Consider the following 13,384-nt stretch of genomic DNA (forward strand, 5'->3'; position numbering starts at 1 on the left):
GCATTTTTGTAAAGAGATGTTGGTTGATGGGTTCAGTGTAATATTTAATGTAGAATATTCAAAATAAGACGTGTATAAATGTCACTACCACCTGCCACAGTCATGACAATAATTCTTGTTTTCATTCAAGTTTGTTGATAAAATTGTTGAGAATGTTTTATTCTTGATCAGTGCTCAGGGGAGTAGTTGATATAACTGGGGTAGTCTGTGTGAACCAGACAGGCTGAGTCTACTTCTCTGGCAATTATTATCACCTCCTTTACTCTCCACAATATCTAATGCTCCACACAGACACTAAAAAAGCTAAATGAATGTACAGAATCCCTAGTCATCGCCACGGGCAGTACTTGAAGCTCATCTTTATTTCTGGGTTTTACTCACAAAGGAAATTGAGGTCTCTGGTGATCTGGAATACAGCTTCTTGAAGAACAAAGGGGAAGTCCTTAGGGAAAGTCAGGCTCTGTTCACACTCCCATCTCTTGGCTCAACCTTGAGAACAATGGGTTTTTCTGGTCGAATTAACCCTTGAGCACTTAATTTCAGGGGAATCTGCAACAGTTAAACAAGCACATGAGAACCAGGAATGGAGCCCTGCCAATGACAGATGCAAAGCAAGCCGGATACATGAAGGACAATAATGTATTACAAACGTATAAATACTCTATTTAGCATCATCTATCTCTGATTCATTATCTTACTCTGTAAGCTGTCAAGACTGGAGCATGGAAGCATTCATCCATCAGTCATTCAACAGTTTATCTATTGAGTACTTACTGTGTACCAGGCTGGAGACAAACTCATGTTGGCTTGTGTTCTTTTTTGATTTAAATTTTAAGTAAAAAGGATGAGTGTTTAAAATTAAAAGAGATTCTTAACCATTATGGCAAACAATTTTGAAAAGTGATAGTTCAATTGTGTATGTCGAAGTTTACAAGGTCATCGTGAGTGGGTATTATGTATATTATTTTATGGCCGTCTCCCCCCTAAAGATCCTGTCACCTCTCCCAGTGGAAACATCCATTCATGATGGCAGATTGGGATAGAAAGGAAGAATAGCTAGACTGGAGTGGGGCTCACAGAAGGTGGGGCAAAGTAGCCAGGATGGCCTGGACCATGGGAGTCCTTCACATTTGGCAGATGTGCTTCACACCACTGATGCTCAACCTTGCTTGCACTTTTAAAGCCACACTCTGGGTGAATTATATTAGAGATGGGGGCACCTGGGTGGCTTAATCGGATTTAGTGTCTGCCTTCAGCTCAGGTCATGATCTTGGAGTCCTGCGAGGGAGCCCTGCGTCAGGCTCCCAGCTCAGTGGGGAGTCTGCTTTTCCCTTCTACCCTTCCTCTGCCTGCTTGTGCTCTCTCTCTCTTTCTCTCAATTAAATAAATAAAATCTTTAAAAAAAATTTCTGAGATGACTTGGGCATCAGGATTTTTAACAAACCCACTGATTCCAATGTACAACCAGGGTTGAGAACCACAGTCCCGAGAGTGCCTGTAAGCTGAGGTGGAGAAGAGCATATTCAAAAGTCATGTTGCAGTAATCACTGCATGTTATGATTGTATACAACATGTTCCCTTCCTTTCAGTGGAATTGAAAGAAATTTAACACTTTGCTGAAGTTCATAGGTCTGTGCATAATGATGTCACATGAACTGCACTGACTAGATGATCCTTATGGATGGGTGGTCATAAACCACAGACATGGCACTCAGGAGCTGAAGGACCCGTCAAGGTCACAAATGACTTCAAATAGATTCTTCAAGCAATAGGACAAATTATTAAGGATAAATGAGCCCTCTCTCTCTCTCTCTCTCTCTCTCACACACACACATTCAATATCTCTTAGTTAAAAAAACATCAACAAAACACTGTGTAGAAAGTTCTCTCTCTGACCTGTGTTTCTTTGCAAGGTTGGAAGGAGAAGTTCTGCAGGACTCTGACAAGGGCAAGTTTCATGTTCATGATCGCAAACCTCATTCCAAGGCAGTTTCGCGGTCCAGTTCCAAAAGGCATATATGTATAAGGATTTATGCTGTCCTTGTTCTTCTTACTGAACCTGGTTCCACCATACAAGTTGGAAACACATTAGTGAAACATAAAAACCAAAAGAGCTACATGTTTGGGATTCTCACCAGGACTACACAGGACACTTTTGGGGGCTGGTGATTGAAATCTTGCTATGCTTATTCTGCTGTGGCAATGTAAGCTACAGCTTGGTCAATACCCCTTACCCTGTGGGAACATTCAGTCTTGTTGAGGAGATGAGAGAAATGCTTTTGAAACAAGATTTATCTTAAACACTGGGATTATATTCAGGGTTGTAAGTAGTTCATACTCTGGAAGGTGAGCAAGATATGAGTCTGACTGAAGGAAAGGTAAGATCCTGCCTCCACTGACATACATTGGTCACATATCCATGGACAAAAGAAAAATGCTTCCATGATTTACATCGTTATTTTTCCCTTCATTTGCCTCTCCTCCCCACCAGCACCCCCCCAACCACTTCCACAGAATAGCATGTCAGGCGATTCACATGAGCACATGATGCTACTTCACTATACTCATACTCATAGTTGTGTATAACCAGTATAATCACCGAATTCCTCTCTATCTGTTCCATGAGGCTATAAATTCCTTGAAGGTTAGACTTACATTTATTCAAAACTCATTCCTCAATATTTATAGTAAGGAAAAATGGGGATTGGGGGAAAGTAATAATGACATTCTCAGTAGGTATTTTTTTTAAAACTCCAAGTATGGTGAAGAACGTACTGGAATGTTTACAGATGATGAGTCTTGAAATTATATGGGAATCAGACGAGGAATTGCAATGGTGTGTGGATGGGGCAGCTGACATGGGCTAGTGGTTGGTGGGCAGGGGATGGGCACATATAGATGCATTAAGAGTATTTCTTAGACTTGTATCTACAGAATATGCTTGTGCATGTGTTAAAAATTCTCCATAATAGGCATTTTTAACACGTGGATCTCGCATTGCCTGGCACAGTCCCTAACACACTTCCTCTCATGACTGAATGAATCATGAAGAAGTATTGGGAGTGGTCTCCGGTTTCTGTTCAAGAAGGTAGAGGATTGAGGACTGCTGAGCCTGTGGGAACCACCAGGGCTCCTGGTCCAGAAAACAGACGACTTGGTCAATTCTGACTTCTTTCAGCAAGTACTATGTATAGATGTGATTTTAGCACTAGGGACATCATGCAACAGGACAAGGGCTCTGCCATCTGGGAGCTTGGAAGCAGGGGTTGAAAGTCTAGATCCCTAAAAACTTCACTCCAAATTTTGCTTACCAATACAATAAACAGGATAGTACCAACTACTGAAGAATTCAAACTGTGCTCAAAGCCAGACTCTGCTCTGAATACCCAGAAGAGAAAGCTCAAGACCCATTTAAGGAGGATGTTTCAGACAGCTAGAGAGCAGACTTTTCAGATGACTTTGCTTTGGACGAACCCCAGATACCAACAAAGGTGGGAGCTGGCACAGGACTGCAGCCACGGAAAGCACAGGACCCGTCTGTGCCTATGTCCTCATGAGGCTGTTCCACCTATCAGGGATGAGAACTCTTAGGTCCACAGCCTTTGCTCTCCCACTATGGCTAGCAGAGCAGTGGTCAAGGTTTACAGACATGGAATGTGGGGATGTGGGGGTGAATTCAAAGAGCTGAAGGGGACCAAAAAAAAAGGAAAAAAAAAAAAAGACCTATTTCCTTCAATAAGATGGTGGTTAATTATGGCATATGCATATAATCATAAACAATTATAGTATGTTGTTATAGTTTAATGTTACATTAAGTAAGTCATTCAAAAAATATAATGCCATCATAATTTTTAGTAGTCAATATATGCATAGAAAAATGTCCATAAGGACATACGTATCATTATTAATAATCTTAATGTATTTGGACTGAGGATGACTTTGGTATTCTTTTTTCTCAACTACAGTTTGTAAAAGTTTGACAATGATCATTTTGTAATAAGAAAATTACTTCTAAAAATAAAAAGATGTACAAATAAATAATTGTACAACCACATGATTGTCATCTATACTAAGAATATATCACAATATCCTCCAATATGAGGGTGCGTTCCCCATTCCAGGGTTCCCTGTACCTTTCAGGATGGAATTCCTCAGGCTCTGGCCAGAGATCCAGGTCTCGGTGAAGACTAAAGGTTGGCACTATCACTAATGTCCCCTTGGGAATGAACACACCACTGATTTCCACATCTTTCTTACACATCCTCTCGAGTCTACCAGCAATTGGGTATAATCTGAGACTTTCATTCAGCACCATGTCCAGATATTCCATCTGTGCCAGGGCATCATAAGTGGGCAGTGCCTGGAAGGAAAGAAACAGATTTTCACAAATTGAGATTTGGGATCAATTTCAACTCAGTCTATGCACTACTACTGAAGTGTTAGAAAGGAACCCCTAAGAATCATTTGTTTTGGTAACAGGCATTTATAAGCATTTTAATGTCTACCATGTCCTTTGACCTGCTCAATGGCCCACTGACTTGTATGCAACAGTAACAATTAGAAGAGACTGCTGGGACAATCCTCTAAACAGGGCCTGACATCCTTCCCACTACCAAGTGGTGGTTTTTCTTCCTCATATGAACAAAAGTGACTAATATACTATGACCCTTAATCTTAAGTGAAATACGTTGAAGTCACTGTTTCCTTTCAAAACAGGGCCCTCACATCTGTACGATGGAAGAACGTGCAACACAAAATATCCCCTATCCACATAAATTCTTTTAGTTGAAATATCCCGCTTCCTAGCTCTTCAATTATATATATACTATTTGGAAAGGAATACTATTATATAAAATATAAGTAATTTGGGGGTGCCACTGATTCCTTTCAACCTAAATAGGGCAAAGAAGGGTGGGATTGGATGACACCAATTGAGGGAACACAATTTCAGTTCTAGGGAATATTGTGAAGGGGATCAGAATCCTAATCTCAGTCCCACCCTCTGTTGCTGGAAAGGTCTCCTCATTGTTGGTCTGGGGTTTCCAAATAAGTCACTCCAGCCACAGAGGCCAGGTCTCTTCTTAAGTTGGGAACTCCAGTTTAGGCAGAGGTCAGAAAACAGTGTGGGCAATATGTGCCTATCACTCGTTGTTATATTTAAGAGCCAACATTGTACAGGTTAAGAGTTCGGTAAGGATCCTGGCACCCTGGCTCCTTGCTTGGCTTCTTCACCACTAGTTATATATGAGTCTAAGAATGTTATGTTGTCTCTCTGTAGCTCAGTTTCGTTACTTGTTACACGGAGACAATTAGAATTGACACTTCATAGGGTGAGTGACACTCTCTGCTCACCCAACACCCACATAGACCCCCATATTTCCCAGCCCATGTGATCTTCGGGGAAACCACTTTGTAAATGGGCTGTAAACTGAGGAGATAGATGTATGTCAGTTCAGGGCCAAATATTGGAAAAGCAAGTGAGCAACACCCTAGTTTCTTGTTACCCAGTCAACAGTAAATCCCTAAGTTCCAGATATTGCAGGTGAAGAAAGTGGAACCTCTTTACCCTGTATACCCAAGTAACTGTGTGGAGCAGAGACTCACTCCCATCCTCTCCTATACCCATGTTGGACACGCACACGTGGGTTAGAAGTAAACATTTGCTGTGAAAACCTGCTAGATTTGAGGGCTAATCTATTACTGAGGCATAACTGAGCCTATCCTGACTCCCTCTTCCAGTATGACCAGCTCACCTTATTGGGGAAAGTGGCATCAATCTCCTCCTGCAGTTTCTGCTGGACATCAGGGTGAGTGGCCAATTCATACATAAGCAGGGAAAGAGAAGTACTAGTGGTCTCATAGCCAGCAAAAATAAAGATAATAGATTGGGCCACGAGCTCCAGATCAGACAGAGCTAAAAGGAGAGGAAAGACATTTTAGCTAAAGCAGGTGAATATAAAACATCACAGATTAGATGGTGACAAATCCATTTGAAACCCCCAAATCCCTGGTGGAAAATGTAAAAGCAATTCAGAATCAAAGTGGGAGTGGTTTCACTCTAATGTCTATCTTGTAGAGCCAGAAAGAGGAAAAAAGTTGTCCTGATCTGGTTATTCTGAAGGTCCATACTCTTCTTGGACACCTGTTACTGATTATGCCACCCTCCCCACCAGCACAGGTGGGTAATTTCAGAAGATGGCATTTCTGTCTAACATACACAGAGTTATAAGTATCATCCTTTGGAGAACCGTAAAAGTACTTCTGCCCTAAGTTACATGGGCTAGCATCCTCCCTCAGGAAAAATATAATTTCTTCCATCTAAAATACAGCTTAAATTTTTTGAGAGAGTATGCAATGGTAAGGATTAATTATCAGGAAAATTGAATGATTTTTCATCTAAACATTATTTGCAGGAATTTAAGTAGATAATATTGAGCTATAGATAAACTCTTGCTACTCAAAGTGAGGCACATGGACCAGCAGCATCTGCAGCACCTGAGATCTTATTAGAAATGCAGACTCTCAAATCATACCCTAGAACTATCGAATAAAAATCTGAGCTTCCTGAGATGTGGTGATTTGTGTGCACAACCTAGCTTGAGAAACATGGATTATACCCTTGAGAGGTTTCAGGTAAGAGAAGACCTGAGGCACATTCTTCACATGGATGATCTCAGATATGTATAGAAACTATGATACAGAAAAAATGTTAGAAGAGTGGTGAATGATGTTAGTCTAATCAACTGCATAAAACAGCAAAAGAAACAATGATAAATAAAAGGACATTGGCCAGCATGAATTATAGACAAACAGAATCCAGTAAGTGGAACTAGCAGTGCTTATTCAATCATGGCCTGAATGTCACCTTCCTTAGTAAATGGCCCCACTCTGAATATAAGTTGGCCTCCCTTTTGATTTTCTTGTAGTAGAAACTAAGCATGGTCATGCTCTAATCTATTTGATCAGAACTGGATTAGATAATACTTAGAGCACTGAAATTAACATGGTACTTGCCACAGACATGAAATTCACAACTAAAAAAGACAAAGTGAGTGTAAGAAAGGTCTACAGAATTCTGATTTCCCAGTCATACTTTCTGTGATGCTGCTTGGATAAATTCAACTATCAAAGTCTTTCCCCCAATTGCCATGAACCCCATAATAATCAAATTTCATAGCTCTGCTGTCTGGTATGGTAGCCACTTACCAGATGTGCCTATATATATTTAAATGTTAATTAATTACATTTAAAACAATATAAGATTTAGTTCTTCAGTGACACTAGCCACATATCAAGTGTTCAACTAACCATGTGTGTGTAGTGGTTCTGTATTGAACTGGCCATATATAGAATATTTTCTTCATCACAGAATTAGTAGAACTAGATAGATAGACAGACAGATAGATAGATAGAAGTAGATGTATACATAGGTATACATATATTTTAGTGGTGTGATGGAGTAAACCCATCCTTATTCTCTAGAATCAATTGTTAAATATTCAAGAATTTTGGGAGATGGTTGTCAAACAATATTTAACCTGAAATTAACCATGATGGGAATATTTCTGTCATAGAAGCAAACTATAAATCAAGGCTCCTTTTTTTTTCAGACAAAGATACCATAATTACATCACTGGTGATGGATAGATATAGAAATGTTTATGTTTATCAGTCCTGTGTAAATATATTTGACATTCTTAACTTGGCCCACTGAGAGGAAATAGAAGCAAAGAAACTCTGTAACAGCGAGCACTCCTACATCCCAGATTCTGGTTTCTAAATACCATTTCTTACTAAAAGGAAACAAAGCTTCTGGAGGAATGGCTGATTCTGGGGCTCATCAGGGGAAACAGAAGAGAAACCTGGAATGTCTCACACTAGAATGCAAGCAAATGCTCAGAAAATAATATGGGAAAAGATACAGAATACTCTGTTATGTAATGGTGGATAGGTATCATTATACCTTTGTCAAAACCCATAGAATGTACAACACCAAGGGTGAACTGTAATGTAAACTATGGATTTTGGGTGGTAATAATGTGTCATTGGAGGGACATTGATTGTAATAAATGTACCACATTGTGAGGGATTTTGATAGTGGGGGATATTGTGTGTAGGTGAGGCAGGGGAGTATGGGAAATCTTTGTGTCTTTCACTAACTTTTGCAATGAACCTAAAACTTCTATAAAAAATAAAGTCTATTGAAAACATAAAAAAAGAGGAAGAAAGAAAAAAAATAATAACACAGGAGCCCACTTGAAAGGGCTGCCAGAAGACAAATCTGAGATAATTGAGGATCTAAATAAAGAATGATGGGGCGCTGGCTCAGCTGGTTAAGTGGCTGCCTTTGGCTCAGGTCCTGAGATCGAGCCCCGAGTTGGGCTCTTTGCTGAGCAGGGAGTTTGCTTCTCCCTCTGTCCTTCACCCCACTTGTGCTCTTTCTCTCTCTGTCTCTCAAATAAATAAATAAAATCTTCAATAAAATAAAGAATGATGTAAGAGACTAAATTAGTAATATATGAAATCATACTAACATAAATAAATAAATTGCAGAGAGAGAATGAAAAGCTCCCTAACAATGGATGATCACACATCAACATGGAAGAATTAATGGGATTAGAAAGTCACCATTTTGGAGACGCCATACTAATAATGGTTCAGTCAAATACCATCCATGGACAATAAAAGTAGTAGGTAAAAGTTTGAAGAGAAACATAGTATTTCACAGTCAAAAAGTCATCTTGAGCCAGCTACTTCTTAATTACAAAATGCAAAGTAAAACTTTACAGTACATGAAACCAGCGAATACAATTTTAACCAAGTGTCCAGGTCACCAGCACTAGGGCCATGTGCTTTCTGAGGTGATGAAGCCTTGGTGTGAATTTCCAGGTTCAAATTCACTGGGTCTGGATTAGGCCAGAGGATTGACATGGGAAACAAGCTCCCCAGAGGTTCTGATGTAGGTGATCCAGGAACCACTGATTGCCTTGTCTATGTTTGCCCTTCAGGCTTTGAACAAACTTATGGCTGGGTGCTTCTGGAAAGTGCTTCCACTACCATTTGTATCCGAACACATGTCTTTCTTCAATTTGCAGAAATTCCATCTGCTAAAAATCTTCCTCCACATCTCAGAACCACCCCCTTCATCAGAAACTCCCCTCCACTGGCTCTCTGAAGCTCTCCTTACTTACCTTTGTGGGTATTCATTTCCTTGGAATTCTGGGAGTTAATCATCAGTTGGAGAAAATCCACTCGGTGCTGCAAGCAGAAAGAATAATTTCAACAATAAAACATCACTTGTGAAGTCAGAAATAAATTAGGAATGCAGGACTTAACTTTTTAAATGAGAATATGGTCCCTTTAAGTCCAGAAGTCTGACTTGTCAGTGACAAAAACATCCAGCTACAAATCTTGCAGCCGGATGTTTTCCTGACAGGAATCCAGTATTGTGTCCTACTGCTTTTTGGTTCTTGCTCCTTTGATCCTGAGTTTCTCTGGATTTTGAACACAGCTTTCTGACCAAAGTGTTGTATACTCCCTCTCCTATCATGCTTGCTAACTCAGGAGAAAGTTCCTGACTTCAGTCCTTTTTTTCTCCAGACTTATTATTTTTTTTTTAAGATTTTATTTATTTGACAGAGAGAGACACAGCGAGAGAGGGAACACAAGCAGGGGGAGTGGAAGAGGGAGAAGCAGGCTTCTTGCTGAGCAGGGAGCCTGATGTGGGGCTCGATCCCAGGACCCTGGTATCATGACCTGAGCTGAAGGCGGACGCTTAAAGACTGAGCCACCCAGGTGCCCCTCTAGACTTAATTCTTAATGAATGGCCATATAGACCAATCCCCTAAGCACGGCAGAGTCCACAGGCAGCTTCTGTGTCAGCATCTTCCAATGCCCCACCCTCCCAGAACTCTGCACAGTTTTCAGTGACATTCTGGGGTACCCAGCCCTGTCTCCCTGTCCTACACACATCCTTGTGCTGGCTGCCAGCCCTCAGGAATGTGAAGCTGGCTTAGCCAGCTTGCAGCCTCAGTGCCCAAGAGGACTCCTGCCCACTCCAGACTATGACAGGCCTCAAATTTAACACAGACTATACTCCCCCAGATGCCTCATAGAACCTTCCCCTGGAAAATGTGTAAAATAAGAGGCTTAGAACTGAAGGGATTCTTTGCCAATTTAACATCTGGGGAAATTATAATCAGAAAAATGATTCTTACACAGTAAGTTTTACCTTTGATAATTTATTGAAGAGAAATTTTATGCAGTGACATATTAGGTTCCATGCTTACTATTAAATTTTAAACATTGACTCTCTGACTCTTTTTCTTATCTCCTTTCCTGACCTCTACCTTCTTCATTCCCTCTAAAATGTTAGAAGTCTCCTGCTCTAAACCCTACAGTCCTCTACATACTGTAAAAACACACATAGAAGTGCACACATGAGACGAATACAACTCAATAAAAGATCAGAAGGGAACGTGCACATGTAACCACCACAGATTTACCTTTTGTTTATCTTTGAGGCGACTTTCCTTCATCCTTTTTACAGATTTTGTGAAAAAATCAGTAACTTTCTTGGGAAATAGCCAGATATTTAATCTTTCAAAAATTGGGGTAAGGAATGGAAAGAGTACTGTAAGGAAAAAGAACAATGGAAGACACAGTGAAAATGTAAAATTTACCCAGAGCAATTATAATCTGGTCTGCCAATTAGAAAAGTAAAAGACACCAGGAGTCATTGAAACTAGGAGTCACTACCTCTATCACCTTTTCTTGAAATTTCAAGCCAATGGCTGAGCCAGGGCAAGTCACAAGTACGGGCCACTGCTAGGGCAGTGAGATCAGTGTCCCCATCCACATCTTTAGGTAACTAAAGGAACAGGATTACATTCCTGGATCTCTTAGCCTTTTATTTTTGGACTAGAGACTCTGGATATACCAGACCATAATATGCTACTTTAATTATCATGCTGTTTGAGAAAGTGCTGTCAGGATGCACATAGTACATAGCATGCCCTTCAACGGCATAAAATTAGAAATTGGGAATACAAACAACATTGGATTCCACAAATATGTGGAAATTAAACCTTATAGTCCTATATAGACAGTGGTCAAAGAAGAAATCAAAAGGCACTTAGGAATTACTTGGAGATTACAAAAATGAAGAAACCATATACAAAGGCTCAGGGGATATAGCAAAAGCAGTGACTAGAAAGAAATTTATCATTATATATGTCTACATTTAAAAGAACCAAGATACTGGGGCACCTATCTGGCTCAGGAATGTGCCACTCCTGATCTTGGGGTTGTGAGTTAAAGCCCCCTATTGGGTGTAGAGATAACTTAAAAAGTAAAATATTTAATAATAATAATAAGCCAAGATCTCAAATCAATGACCCAACTTTCTGTCATAAGCATGATGAAAAACAAGAGCAAACTAAATCCAAAGCAAGAAGAAGGAAACACATGATAGAGACAAGAGCAGAAATGTACGAAATAGAGAATAAAAACAATAGAAAAATCAATGAAAGCAAACCTGATTCTTTCAAAAGATCTTTAGATAGATTGACCAAACAAAAAGGAGAAATGATTCAAATTACTATCATCAGAAATGAAAGGTGAGGTTTCTACTGGCATTACAAAAATAAAAAAGACTATAAAGGTATACCATGAACAACTGTATGTTAACAAATTAGATAACTTAGATGAAACGGAGAAATCCTAGAAAACACAAACTAGAAAGTGACATTAAAAAAAAAAAAAAAAAACAGGGGCGCCTGGGTGGCACAGCGATTGAGCGTCTGCCTTCGGCTCAGGGCGTGATTCTGGCGTTACAGGATCGAGCCCCACATCAGGCTCCTCTGCTAGGAGCCTGCTTCTTCCTCTCCCACTCCCCCTGCTTGTGTTCCCTCTCTCGCTGGCTGTCTCTCTCTCTGTCAAATAAATAAATAAAATCTTTAAAAAAAACAAAACAAAACAAACGGGGTGCCTGGATGGCTCAGTCAGTTGAATGGCTGCCTTTGGCTCGGGTCATGATCCTAGGGTTCTGGGATCGAGCCCTGCGTCGGGCTCCCTACTCAGCAGGAGCCTGCTTTCCTTCTCCCCTGCTTGTGTGCATGTGCTCTCTCTCTCAAAAAAGTAAGTAAAATCTTAACAAAAAAACCAAACCTAGGCAACCTGAAAGACAAGTAAAAAGATTGAGTTAGTAGTAAAAAGGACCCAAAAAAAAGCAGCTCAGCTCCAAATGGTTTCACAAGTAAGTTCCAGCAAATATTTAAAGTAGAATCAACACCAGTCTTCCAACAAATAGAAGAGGTATGAACACTTCCAAACTCATCCTATGAGGCCACTATTACCCTTGATACTAAAACCAGACAAAGATATCACAGAAAATGAAAACTGCAGACCAATATACCTTATGACATATCATCTTATAAAGCAAAATACTAGCAAAATAAACCTACCAACACATCAAAGAAGGATATACCATAACTAAGAGGAGTTTAACCCAGCGATGCAGGGTTATATAATATAGTATAGCAACAACAACAAAAACAACACGTGGTCATCTCAATACAGGCAGAGAAAGTATTTGACAAAAATCTAACACCATTTAGTAATAAAAACACTCAACAAACAAGAAACAGATAGGAATACCCTCAGCCTGATAAAGGCCATCTACAAAAAACTCATAGCTAATACCACACTTAACAGATGTAGACTGGACACTTCCCCCTAAGAAAAAACAAAACAAGGATGTCTCTATCGCTACTTCTATTCAACATTGTACTAGAAGTTCTAGCCAGGAAAGGTAGGCAAAAGCAAAGAAATAAACAAACAAAAACCCCAAAAGCTATTCATAGAGGAAATACAGAAGCAAAAGCATCTTTACTATCAGATAACACGATGTTGTACCTAAAAAACCTGAAGGAATGCATTAAAAGTCTACTGGAACTAATAAATCAGTTTACCAGGGTTTCAGGATACGAGATCAACATACAAAATCAGTTATCTTCCTATACTCTGCAATAAGAAATCCAAAATCAAAATTAGGAGTATAATTCCATTTATAATAACACCAAGAAGAACAGAATACTTAAGAATAGCTTTAACAAAAGAAGTACAAAACTTATACTCTAAAACCCACAAATATTGTTGAAATAAAATAAGACAAAAACAGAGAGGAAGACAAACCATAAGAGACTTTTAACTATAGGAAACAAACTGAGGGTTGCTGGAGGGGAGGTGGGTATGGGGATGGGGTAACTGGGTGACAGGCATTAAGGAGGACACTTGATGTAGTGAGTACTGGGTGTTATATGCAATTGATGAATCACTAAATTCTATCTCTGAAATTAATAATACACTATGTGTTAATTGAATT

At 39.7% G+C, this 13,384-nt stretch overlaps 1 protein-coding gene across 1 annotated transcript in view; it reads right to left on the minus strand.

Moving 5' to 3' along the window:
• Nucleotides 1-343: 343 nt before the first annotated feature.
• Nucleotides 344-13,384, minus strand: part of LOC113267902 (cytochrome P450 3A12-like) — a 33,180-nt gene continuing 20,139 nt past the window's right edge. Inside the window, exons 8-13 of the mRNA XM_048224740.2 lie at nt 10,506-10,633; nt 9,192-9,258; nt 5,754-5,914; nt 4,134-4,360; nt 1,897-2,059; nt 344-549 (exon numbers count right to left, since the gene is read on the minus strand). Coding sequence (XP_048080697.1) covers nt 454-549; nt 1,897-2,059; nt 4,134-4,360; nt 5,754-5,914; nt 9,192-9,258; nt 10,506-10,633 — 842 coding nt within the window. The 3' untranslated portion in view covers nt 344-453. The remainder of the gene's footprint in view (nt 550-1,896; nt 2,060-4,133; nt 4,361-5,753; nt 5,915-9,191; nt 9,259-10,505; nt 10,634-13,384) is intronic.

The sequence above is a fragment of the Ursus arctos genome, unplaced genomic scaffold (genome assembly GCF_023065955.2).
Source record: "Ursus arctos isolate Adak ecotype North America unplaced genomic scaffold, UrsArc2.0 scaffold_2, whole genome shotgun sequence".
Taxonomy (NCBI): domain Eukaryota; kingdom Metazoa; phylum Chordata; class Mammalia; order Carnivora; family Ursidae; genus Ursus; species Ursus arctos.